The sequence below is a fragment of the Coloeus monedula genome (genome assembly GCF_965178545.1).
Source record: "Coloeus monedula genome assembly, chromosome: Z".
Classification (NCBI taxonomy): domain Eukaryota; kingdom Metazoa; phylum Chordata; class Aves; order Passeriformes; family Corvidae; genus Coloeus; species Coloeus monedula.
In genome coordinates, this window is record NC_138822.1 from 65294084 (window position 1) to 65306663 (window position 12580).

General features: G+C 39.8%; 1 protein-coding gene across 1 annotated transcript in view; it reads right to left on the bottom strand.

Moving 5' to 3' along the window:
- Positions 1-844: 844 nt before the first annotated feature.
- Positions 845-12580, bottom strand: part of ZSWIM6 (zinc finger SWIM-type containing 6) — a gene marked incomplete at its 3' end in the record, with an annotated part of 108896 nt that continues 97160 nt past the window's right edge. Inside the window, exons 10-14 of the mRNA XM_082301519.1 lie at positions 11496-11631; positions 6161-6318; positions 5479-5642; positions 3581-3662; positions 845-1707 (exon numbers count right to left, since the gene is read on the bottom strand). Coding sequence (XP_082157645.1) covers positions 845-1707; positions 3581-3662; positions 5479-5642; positions 6161-6318; positions 11496-11631 — 1403 coding nt within the window. The remainder of the gene's footprint in view (positions 1708-3580; positions 3663-5478; positions 5643-6160; positions 6319-11495; positions 11632-12580) is intronic.

Consider the following 12580-nt stretch of genomic DNA (forward strand, 5'->3'; position numbering starts at 1 on the left):
ATTTTCCCCAATAGGTATCAGTCCAACCATGCAATCCAAAAGGTGGCTCTGCATAGATGCCCAGCATATAGTTCACCACCTGAGCCAACCCTGAAGCAAGGCGCACTTTAGTCCTTCTGATAGTTTTTTTTTTTGTTTAAAACCAAGCTACTGCAGCTTCAAGTATTTTGCATTACATAGATTTTTTTATAAATTAGTTAATGTTATATTTTTCAATATTCAGACATATACTATAATATATATACAGTACAATAAATGCTCTCATTCTTTTTTTAATTTTTTTGATAAATCCCTGAGAATGTATGTTGACAGTCGCTAAGTTTCCACATGCACAAGCATTGTGTGCCATGCTTCTGGATGAACAGCACTGCAAAGCCACGTGGTCAGCCTTTAACTATTAGTATTTCATTTGTTGGTTTGTTTAAATATGCTGAAATGTAAGGATGAGTTACAAAGGAGTAAAGCTGAATCCATTCGAGGTACTTATCACAGGATGGAGGTGTTTTGTTTGGTTTTTAAAGCCATTGCAATATATGTTTGTTTTTGAGGCTGTGAACGTATACAGAAAGAACAGGAGAGCGATGTGGGCTTTTGCCACTTGACAACATATACTCAGTGTAAACCAAACCTTTTTAACCTCTCTCTCTCATACAAAACAGAAAAAAAGAAAAAAAAATTAAACACACAAACTTTCACAACATGACAGTTTAGTTTGCAAACTCAATATAACTATACACATATAATACCGGTGTGGCTCTGTTTCTTTAAGTTAAAAAGGATACAAAGGCAGGCTCAAGTAAAAACAAACCACCCCTCCCCCCCTATCCCCATTCACTCATTTTCATCAACCAAACCGTTCACGAACCAGCATCATCAGTTTCTTTTTGCCTTTGTAGATTTGTTTTAGGTTGTCAATAAACTGTGTAAACTGGATGTGACCATCATGAGCCATTAGGAAGGTCTCTCGTGCCTTGCTGAGGAACTCTATAAACTCACTATAGTGTCGTGGGCTGATGTGAGTGAGACGTGAATGAGTAGTATTAATGTAGGCTCCGATTGTGGCATCCAAGAGTTGCCGTAAAGGGGCTTTGTCCAGTGACATGAGCTTACCAGAGTTCCTCCTTCCATGAAGTCCCACCATGCCAGGAGTGGTCAAAGTACACCTACGCAAAATGTCTGACAGTACTGTTGCACACTTGACACTTTTGACCACCAGAGGTATTATAGCTGCTAGCTCATTTTTCCCAAGGGAGTGGCTGAGCGCACATGCCCACAGAACGTCATTAATGGCAGGGTGTGTGTCCTGATTGTAACTCAGGTTGAGATGTGTCATGGCCAAAGTGGCCAGCTTGTAGGCCCGCATGGGGTAACCACGGTGCTCCATGTATCGTGCTATGGTAAAAAGCTGCGAGTAGCTCATGCCAGTTGTAGCAGCATCTAGAACGATTTGGTAAGCAGTCTCAAAAGCTATGTGATCCTTTTCACATAGGGTCAGTGCAGAGAGGGCACAGTTTTGAGGATCCTTCATGGCACACTGTAGAGCAAGCGTCCTAGCACTGCCGGCCAGCTTCTCCTGCTGATGGCAGTCCAGATGCAGACGGACGATGGTGCTGTTGGACATCACTGTTGTAGCAACAATACTAGTGGCTTCTGTTGGAGTGAAAAGTGTAAACCAGTTTTGCATGATACTATCCAGTGCATAAACACCTGGAGAGAGAAAGAATGGATTAGCCACAACTGATAAAATCCAGAAGATAGAGATGTTCAGCAGGAGATTATAATTCCCACAAAGTCTAAGAGGTTACCAGTAGTACATCCCAGCAAGAAGGGCTCATACACAGCATGGCTAGAAAAGGACATTAAAACTGAGACTACTGTGCAAACTCTGCAGCAATCACATAAATCCAGAAAATAACAGAAACAGCCTGCAAGACAAACTTTAATCTCCTGTTGTGACAGCTGAGCTGTTTTATTTATTATTTAAGACAATTTGGGTAAAATGTTCTGGCTCATTTGGTCTCATCATCTCACTCAAAAGCAGCCCTCACCTTCCACACCAGGGCAATAGCAACCTTTTTTCTCACTGTCAATCGCAAGGCACAGCACATATGAAAAGTAGGCAAAATGAATTTCTTAAGAGAACACCATGGCATACTTAAGCAGAAGTTACTAAGCACACCGTAAAGCAATCAAATTCGTAAGTACATGACCATCATGATCCTTATTAGGGAAATACAATGAGCAATACGAACTACTGGATACTATATTCTCAGTGCCACTGTATTCCCAGTGTGTTTGGCAGAAGGAGGAAAAACTGACTGACTATTTTCATAAATTGAACCTATAGTTAACTGGAGTGCCTTATTGCTAGGGACAGTTTACACACATTTGTGAGCCCACCTAAACCACACACAGAAGTCTTCATTTTCTCTGCAGGACTCTGATGCTTCCCATGCACCCCTTCACTCATTTGCAACAATACAGCATAGCAGAGAATACCGTATCTTCATTTAAATAAACAGATTCCTGGTGTTATATTGATTCTTTACTGTGTTGGTAAGTCTCAAGAGTACTTTGCATGACATTGTAGGTTCTTTATGGGACACTTCTATTAGAATATGTAAACCAATTTAAAGCAATATTAATCCCAGTAGTTTATTTGCTGAGATGCAACTGCACAAAATAATACTCAGGCACTAATATCTATAAGATAGCCTCAGCAAAAATTATCTTAGCAAAGATATAAAAGCACTAAAACAAGAGCATTGCATGAATATTTGCAGACACAAACTACTTTCTGGCTGAGGGCATACAAAGGCAAGCTCTATTTCCTGCTATTGACAACAATATATTCCCAGCTAAGCATAAAGCAAAGAATTAACTAATCCAGAGAATAAGCAGCAGCAATCCTCTGAAGTTCTGAAACTCAAGAAGCATCTGTGCAATACAATTCAACTCAGATATACGAAGAAGAAATAAAACAGAAAAACCTGCTCTCCAGAAATACCTTTACTGACAATTAAAATGGTTCCATTATCATAAGTACTTAGATTGTTCCCATTAGCATTGCTGCTGATTTTTTTTTTTAACAGCTGTACAGCTTTTAATACACTCATCTTCCTTTTCAGACTCTGTATCCTCACCTTGAAGGATTCATTTTCAGGCTCTGTATCCTCACCTTACCTGTATTAAGGTAAACCTTAATACGGAAGGTTTATGGGATGCCTCATGAAGACACACAGGAAATCTATGGCAAAGCCCAAAAATGATCAGAACATGCTACTTGAGAGAGCACTGTTTTCTCACTTCTGTACTGAGTATTTTGGGTACTGAATATTTGCATATGGGTACTTCCCAAAGGTTATGCACACCCCCACCTTATGGGGGAAAGAAATCACACTGTATTACTCAACTATTGTCTCATTTGCTTTGTGCCTAAAAACACCCACTAAATGACTGCCATAATGTGTTCTCACCAAAGGAATTTTAGAGATGCACATAAAGTGGGAGGCATTTGCAGAACTTGGGTGTTGACAAGGAAGATCAAGCCCTGTAAGAGTAGCTGACAAGAGAAACATACCTACTTCTGTTGCACATGTTACCAACCACCTCACCATTTCCCGTCGTCGCCAGTTCAGCGTTGACAGTGTCATCCGCATCACCTGTTAAAAGAACACAAACAAAATAAAAATTAATTATATTGCAAACCATGGCCATAGACCAACAGATAGGAATTTCAAGGTACTCAAATACACTGCAGTTAAAAACGGCAGCCTCTTGCCCTCTCCACTCCATTACCTCTTCTACAGCTGGTATGTCAAACAATTTGAAAAACACTATTCAGATATTTTTGAATAGCATTACAGAGAGTAATTCCAGCTGAAGATCCTTCAAGGATAGAGAACAGAGACTGTTTATCTGTGGGGAAGAAAAAACTCTACCCCATATAAAGGCCTTCTCCCAAATAACAAAAACTAACAATCAATTACCAGTTACTGAAATTAAACTACATAATGTCTCCTCCCTCTATGCACAAGTATATAGATAATCATTGTGCGACATTCCAGGGCATATCTAGTCAGGTACAAGATACTGAATACAGACAACCTAATTACAATTAAGTTGAGGGGAAAAGAAGGGGGAATCATCTGTAGACCACTAGAGACAGTGCTGACACTGTTTTGTGCAGGAAAAGCATTACTCGTAGGAAACTACACAGCTGAGAATTACTACCAGGAAACTGCTATGCATCTTCCCTCTGGAAAACAAATCTTTTAAGATTCTTAAAAGATCTTTGGTAAGCTTGGAACAGAACAGTGGGTAAATTCTACCACAGTTCCAATTCATTAGAAACCCTGGGACTGAGAACAAAGTAAGAGTTTGTGATATTACTTTCACTAGACCTCACTGAAGACATTCTGATGACACTGCCAACCACAAAAGAGTATCCACGGATACAGTAATATTCAAAATGTGCTATTTTCATTGAATGATACTTGGTGAAAGCTTGAGGTGACACACAGGTCAATTGTAAGGATTTTTCTCTCTCTCACATAAACATTTAAGGCAAATGAAACAAGCAGATTTCCACAGTGACCATGGAAATATGAAAGCCTAACAAAGCATACAGAAACCTCAGCTTTTTGATTAAAGATTTTAGTACCTTTCTTCAGCATGAGAAGCAACTGGGAAAATATCCTTTCCCCAGAAGTGTTTGGAGCTTTATTTACTGAAGCAAAGTAATAAATGGTTTTCTGATCTTTGCATGTTTGATTTAAGAATTCCCTGAAGAGGGATGGAGATATTTCTTTTTGTTGAAATGAACTGTGTAAACAATCAGATTCAAAAGTGTCAGGTAATATTACTACTTGGTTGTCTCCTTTTAGCTTGCAAAGCTTCTCCTCAGAGCCTGAAAACTGATTGGTGGTGGTTGTACACCTCAAGAACAGTCAGATGCATCTGACTATGCCACAGCTTGTGGAGTACAGGATTTTGAAGGAAGTGAGAGTGCTGCTGTCAACATGGTCTGCCTTAGCAACTGGTCATTATGGTTGACCTTGGCTTTCAACAAGCATGTACCAGTTCTCATTTAGGGGAAAGGAAGAGAAGGAAAAGGAAGAAACCCCTGAAGACCATGCAGAAAATACAGTGCACTTCTGGCAAGCAGAGCAATTTTATTTTCTAGCCAGTCCTACATATAATCCTGAACCCACTGCACTGGTCCTCTCTCACCCCTGAATCAAAAAGTGCAGCCAGTGAATGCCAGCTCTGTGTTCCCCCTGAACGGCACAAAGGGGCTGTGCAGATTCTTTGTCTGTGTTTACCAGTATATTGAGCCTTGCATTAGAAAACAGAACTTAAAACCAAGTCCAGACCGAGCCCAACGATGGTATCCTTTCCCGTGCTTAAAAGCTACACCCACCAACACTGCATCAAATTTATTTCTTCTATTATAATAACAACAAATGACAGAAATACCTGAAGGCCCAACTCCAGAGAAACTTTCAGAAGAGTTATGTCTGGCAAGCTATCCATGAGTGTTGCTATTTTAAATGCATCCTGGGCAAGTTTGAAGATGTGTGATGAGGAGTGTATATTTTTCTGGATGGATTCTAACACTGTTTCCAGTCTCCGAACATCACCTGCAAGGTGTAAACAGAATCACCAAAACAGAACAAGCTTCCAAAACACCCAGAGATCCATTATAACTGAGCCTGACATTGCTATGCAAGAATATGATGTTTCAGTTATACACACTTTGTTTTCAGAAACCTTCCATAATAAAATCACACATGAATGAAAGATACAAGAGAGCACAAACTCTTCTGTCTGAAGGTGTTAGTGCAGTGCAGGGCCAAAAGTCACTCTGATTTGTGAATTTTCGAAGTGACTTGTCTACTCCTGTGTCTCATAGTCAATGTCATGTGTCAGGAGAACAAAAAGCTGTCTCATCAGCCTCATACCAAGCTCATCTAGTACTAGCTAACTAAATTACCTACTTTGCTAGAAAATTACAAATTTAAGCCAGTTCAGTTTGTCGTACTCGTTTCAAACTTGTGTCAGACTGATCTGGATTCCTAAATTCAAGTTTTATGATCGGTTTACACATACAATATTAAAAGCTTACATTTAGTTGAGTACATAACTGACAGCAATGTACCTTTGGCTGCTGTTAGCATGGTTGACGCCAGCTCACACTGTTGGGATTCAATGTGACTTAGGGTGAACCAGCGGGGATACCGGTTTGGAACAACAGATGCAATGTGGTGAGGGCGGGACAGGTCTCCTGAAGGAGCTGTGGATTCCAGTACCAGCAATCTGAAATAAACCACCAAGCAATCTTTCATTAAACCACTATTACATCTGGTTGCTTACGAGCTAAACTAAAGCTGCAAGAATACTTGGTATTGTCTCTGCAATATGCTTTTCCAGTTTCAGGAAAAAAAGAAAAAAATCAGAAAACCACTTCTCTTCTTGGGGAATCTCAAATGTCCACTTGCCAAACTTGCCTACATCAATAGGCAAGTTAACCTTTAACCTACCAATATTTCATAAGGTGCCATAAATTGATGTTAGGGTCCCAAACAGCAGTGACAGAGAAGTTTCCTTTAAAATTATTTTCAGACTCCGTTTTCTCATCGAGTATTCATCAATCAGCAACAGTCTTGTCACCAAAGGAATACTCATACTTAAAAAATTTAAATTCATGTGTTGTTGACTACCAAAATCCAAGTGACAGCCCACAGCAAAGACTCAACTGATAGCCTTTGCAATACACTAGATAAAGACAGTATACCAGATACTCTATAAATGCCAGTATAAAAAGCAGGAGTGAACAAAACCAGGCATTTTTATTCAATACAATTAAGCAGAATTTCAGCATATAAAAGGTTAAAGAAATAGTAATCAGGCAATGTCCAGAAGAAAAGCTTTTGCAGTGCTTAGCTTCTTGGTGCCTCTTAGTATCTGAGGTCTGTTTCTAACAGCTTTTATATGCAAGTGATTTTGTAGAAGAAAGTCATTGGTGAGGATCAAGAAAGTTGCATCTCTGTTTTCAACAGAATTGCAACTACCCAACACTGAAAAATCCAATGCACTGTGTTTTCAGTGATAGAGTAAGCTCATTTAAACGTAAGTTATAATTTCTTAAAGAAATACCTAAGTTCTGTAAGCAGCTGTGGAGTATGACTTTTTTTTTGCGGTAAGATGGATTTAAGTTTCATCTGGTTTTTTTTTTAGATTCCTGAAGCATATGATATATTAGGATAATAATAATATAGTATAGTAGTATATTTAAGAATTCACTGAGAAAGGTAATTTTGAATATATGGGAAAGCATCTGGTAGGCATATAAAAATATAACACACCACCCAAATAACTATCAGACATATGTAAGAGCATAAAAATACAAAAAAAAACCTTGAAGCCTTCCCTTTTCACTTGTATCAAGTCAAATCTATTCTCTAGCACCACTGAGACACCTCTTTATATACATAAACTCTAAAGCTGATTTTTTCCAAGTATAGAGTGAGGTTGCAGAAGTGCATTATAAGATAGTTTCAGTGAACAGAAAAAATCCTAACTATTAAATGAAGGAAGGGATTAGTAGGTTATGAGTAACAGTAAATACACAAAAAGCATGAAAGAAAGGTTGTTTTGGAGAAACCTTTTGTCACTTCGAATTTCACTACTGGTTTCTGTGCTCTTTTGCTGTGAAAAGAAATGCTGCTATGAATCGGTGGCTTTCATGCAATTTTGGCAAGGTCAGGGAACACCAGAAAAGCACAAGCAGATTTAGCATTCTTGACTTTTTTCCCCTCTTTGAAACATCAATTATTTAGCCAGGTCTTAGCAAAGCTACTTTGTGATTAAACATCACCATTAAAGTCTGGCTCCCAAAGCCTGGGTGAAATTCAGGCTTAACAAGGGATCAGCCAAACTAAGCCAAGTATTCAAGCTCAGATTCCAAGTGAGCAGTCAACTAGGTCACTGCAGATCCACATTCTCCAAGGCTGTGGTCCATATGCTTCAGTGCTGCAAGCAGAAAACTGTAGATAGAAGTGACCATCAAGGACTGCACAGTCCTGTCCTTGCAGAACTGAGGTGCATGCATGAAAGGCTTTGTGGTCTCAGTTTCCATTTATTTCATATTAAGTGTTCCACACACTAAAATAGGTCTTAAAAAATTACACAGTGTTTTTGAATACAGAGAGGTTAAATACTCTTGAGCTGCCACCATGGGTAACTGACCCATGTAGACTCGTATGCAGACTGACACTAAACATTCCTATCTGAAGAGCAAATAGCTGTGATCTTGGGAAATTAACTTCTTTAATAAATGTTGAAGTGAGAAAAGAAATATGCTTCACTTCTAAAAGCATGAGAGCTGTAGAGTTTCCATGCAGCACCTTTACTAACTTCCACATGAGATTTCTGTCCTTGCCACAGCCATTTCTTCCCTCCCATGGCAGACAAGATGCTCAAGTTTTCATCTTCTGACCCACTCAACCTCTCAGCCATGAGACAGACATTCAATCTTCATGTTTGCTTTATTCTTATGCTCTCAAGGCAGCATTACATTAGTTTTTCATTTGGTTTGTATTGGGAGTCCTTTATTCAATGAACTAACACTTCGGTGTGAATGGAAAGAATAATCATCCCTCTTCAGGAGAATTTATGAAGTGCAGAAGAATGCAGTCAGAGATGGAACAGAAAGTGTCTAAATCTGCCATCATCACAGTTCAAGATAGCAGTACACATTTCTGAAGAGTGCCAAATATCAAACTACAAAAATAATGATTACTGTCTAGGGCTGAACTTTCATCTGTCTTATAAAGTGATGAAAAAATGACTATGGACGGAAAACAGCCCTGATTGCACTGACGTCTCCTGTGATTTTACTAGATGGAAACAAAAAGACAACTCTTTCTTTTACTGGTCTATTTGAAAAGTAACTTCTTTGATTGGGATGACAGCTTCATATCAAATGAGGGCTGGAACTACACAAGACTAACTGGAGATTTCATCATTTGGATCTTTAAGTGTCTTGCTTGTTTTTCTAGTTGAGAAAGGAAACTTCTAAAAAAGAAGTTATCAGTTATGACTGGTTTCTGGGCAAATCCTTGTTGAAGTGAAACTGCATAATGACACCATGTTCACTGGGGCATTCAGGAAAGCTGCTGATGGGTGACTACTGCAGCCTTGGAGGATCATTTCAGTACCTTAGTTTAAGGAGGAAAAATCCACACAAACTACCTCTTGAGAAACACTTTAAGGTAGTAACTGAAAGCAAATGCAAGACACAAGTATGTTTTATAAAATAATTAACCTTTGTTTCTTAACAAAAGCCCAACCCAAACACAACCAAACCAACCAAAGAAACAACAGAAACCAAAACAAAAACAAACCAACGAAAAAACCCCTATCTATCAAATTTTTTACTATCTTCTTGTTCTAATATAATGTTATTGATGTACTTACCTTGAGATAAAAGAAGACTAGCAAACTTAAGTGGCCCAGGTAGCTTTCTGATAATACATTTCAATGTTCTCAATAGTTCACCCGTAACGGACTTTTTGTCTTCTCAATTGTCTTGGGTTGACTTTATGATGTGTATCCCATATCGCTGCCTATGCCCAGAAATTAATTTTTGTGTCTTTCTATGCCTCTAAACTGAGCCTGAGAGGGGGAAGGAAAAACTGAGCAAAACTTTTGCAAAGCAGTTTGCAGCTTGTTCAAGGTCACACACAGATAACAATTGGTTTTTCCCAGTTGTGGCAGGGGAGAGAGGAAGCACCCAGCTTGCTGCTCCTGGGACAGTTTTTTGGCCAGTGGTTCAGCTGCTTTGTTCTGTGGAGAGAGACTGAGAGTTGACTTTTTCCTTCCCTGGAATTTCGGATTTCCCCTTTTCTACTGGACTGCTTGATTGCTTTAACATCAGAGCACATCGGGAGGACTTTCCACCGAGCACAGAGGGCCTGGCCCTGGGCCAAGCCCCAGCTCCGAGGAGACCAAAGGGAGGACACTAACACTTTCCCAGGTTTTTTCCTCCACAGCGAGAGATTTTATTATTTAGCATTATTTTCCTTTCCTGTGCATTTGTTAAATAAATAGTTTTATCTCCTTCACTTTCCTTCGAGGAAGATTTATTTTTTCCCGAAGCTGGTGGGGAAGGGGTGGTTGTGCCTTCCCTCAGAGGATATATCTCTAAATTTGGCCAAACCGGAACATCAATCAATTTCCTAAAATGCTAATTATAACCAGCAACCATGCAAGGTCACTCTTCATATTTTTTAGACTGTTCCCATAACATCCATTCCTAGACACTCTTGGAGGCAGGAAAATACTCAACAGGCTAAGCAGACCTTTGGCCTGAACTGACAGTAGCTATATTATGTTCTTATGCATGGCTTCCCATTCAGTCCTTTGAACACAGGAATTGTTTTCTCCTTGTTTAGCTTTTTGGAGGGAGTAGCTCCAGAACAAACACCTCCAAACCATACAGACACAACCCATTCGATGAAGCTAAATACTCTTCATGGGGATAGGATGTCCTTCAATCAGTGCGCAATCATGCTGGGTGATAATGACCAGGAAAACTCAACATTTTTTCTTTTTTATAATCTAGGACTTGACTGCTCTTAGTATTCAGCTGCAGCTATTCCTTGTCAATCATCAACTACTAGGTTCTTGATAGTGAGCAGACAATTCAAATGAGACCACTTTCATCCCTGCATTCTATGTGGACAACAGATTTATCACTCATCATTTAGGTCTTCGAAAACTTGTTCAGAAGTCTTTTCTTAGATATCATTACCAATCTGGCCCACCCTGAGACAGAGACAGCACACAGTGAACACTACCTGACAAACACCTTTTTCCTGATTACTGAAGACAAATGGGAGGCAAACAATAAATTTTGTTTGTCGAACATTGGATGCACTCCATTTAAATCCCAACATTCACCCAGGAGGCCAAGATGCTATGACACACTAAAAAATGTACAGGCTCTGACCACACTACATGGTTTCAAATCTATCATTAAGAATCAATTTATAAAGAAGGCCAGGGAAACAAACTGTCCTGCTGAGCAGACTAAGCAGCAGACAATGCCAAGATTTATGGTGAAATACCTCTTTCCTTATTTCATTACCAATACCAATATACACACACAACCACATAGGTGGGAGAATGCATGTGCTAAAGTGGCTGTATAACACAAACTCTTGTGCCCCAGGTATGGGATTCTAGAAGTATTTGAAACAGAAAATCCTGTTTTACAAGTCTAAATAAACACTAATTGTACATTTATAAATGATTATAATACAGTTACTACAGATACCATTTACTTTTATAGATGAGAGAACCAAAATAGTACCTCCTTGAATGGAAGAACACATATTTTAGAAAAAGAGACTAAGTCTTGATTACCAAACCTTTTCCCCCTTTCCACATCCACTACTCATGCTCTTTCTGGACAGCTCACGAGCACGTACCGCATGGCTCTCAGTGCAGTTTTGTATGCCAATTCAGCATCATGAGGTAGGAGAGAGGTGAAGAGATACTTGGCAAATGTGTGCATTGGAACACTCTCTCGATGGATGACTTCACCTAAGCCACTATATGGTCCACCTCAGGAAAAAGAAACAGAATGTCAGGCTTTACAAACTGCTAAACCCCAGCTTCTGAATCTTTAAAAGCATTCACTACACCTTCAGCTAGAAGTGGTATTCAAAGATAGAGCCTGCTGTACAAAAGGTGAAGTTGCATTGCTATTTTCAGTGAAATATATAACACATCACACACATACAATGTATTACTTGTATATTAAATACCATGTTATTATTTAGGAAAACAAAACTGACTGCAAATTGTAATATATTAAACACACTACCAGTGCTTATACAAATGACAGAATGGTTACAGTACTCCATGGGGCTAATTCAACATGCCTGGAATGCAAAAGTAGAAAGTCGTAATCCTAGCTTTGCCTCCACACAGTTATGCACATCAATACCCATGCACCCCGTCAGTGTGCCAGTGCTTTATCACAAATTCACCAGGAAAAAAAGAACAATGACAGTAGAAAAATGCGTATCTTTAATTGAAATTACATGAACAATCACCACCGCACCACCTGATCCCTCAAATGTCTCATCTGACATTAGAATTTAAATAACCCACTGGTCTGGACTTGGTCATGACTCAAGTTCCAGGTCCTGCCCTTGGGTCACAACAACCCCAGAGAGCTCCACAGGCTGGGGACAGAGTAACTGGAAAGCTACTCAGTCGAAAAGGACCTGGGGTGCTGGTCAACAGCAGCTCAACATGAGCCAGGGTGTGCCCAGACGGCCAAGAAGGCCAATGGCATCCTGGCCTGGATCAGCAGAACCAGGGCAGGGATTGTCCCCCTGTACCGAGGCCACACCTCGAGTGCTGTGTCCAGTTCTGGGCCCCTCACTCCAAGAAAGACATTGAGGTGCTGGAGGGAGTCCAGAGAAGGGCAATGGAGCTGGGGAAGGGTCTGGAGCACAAGTCCTGTGAGGAGCAGCTGAGGGAGCTGGGGGTGTTTAGCCTGCAA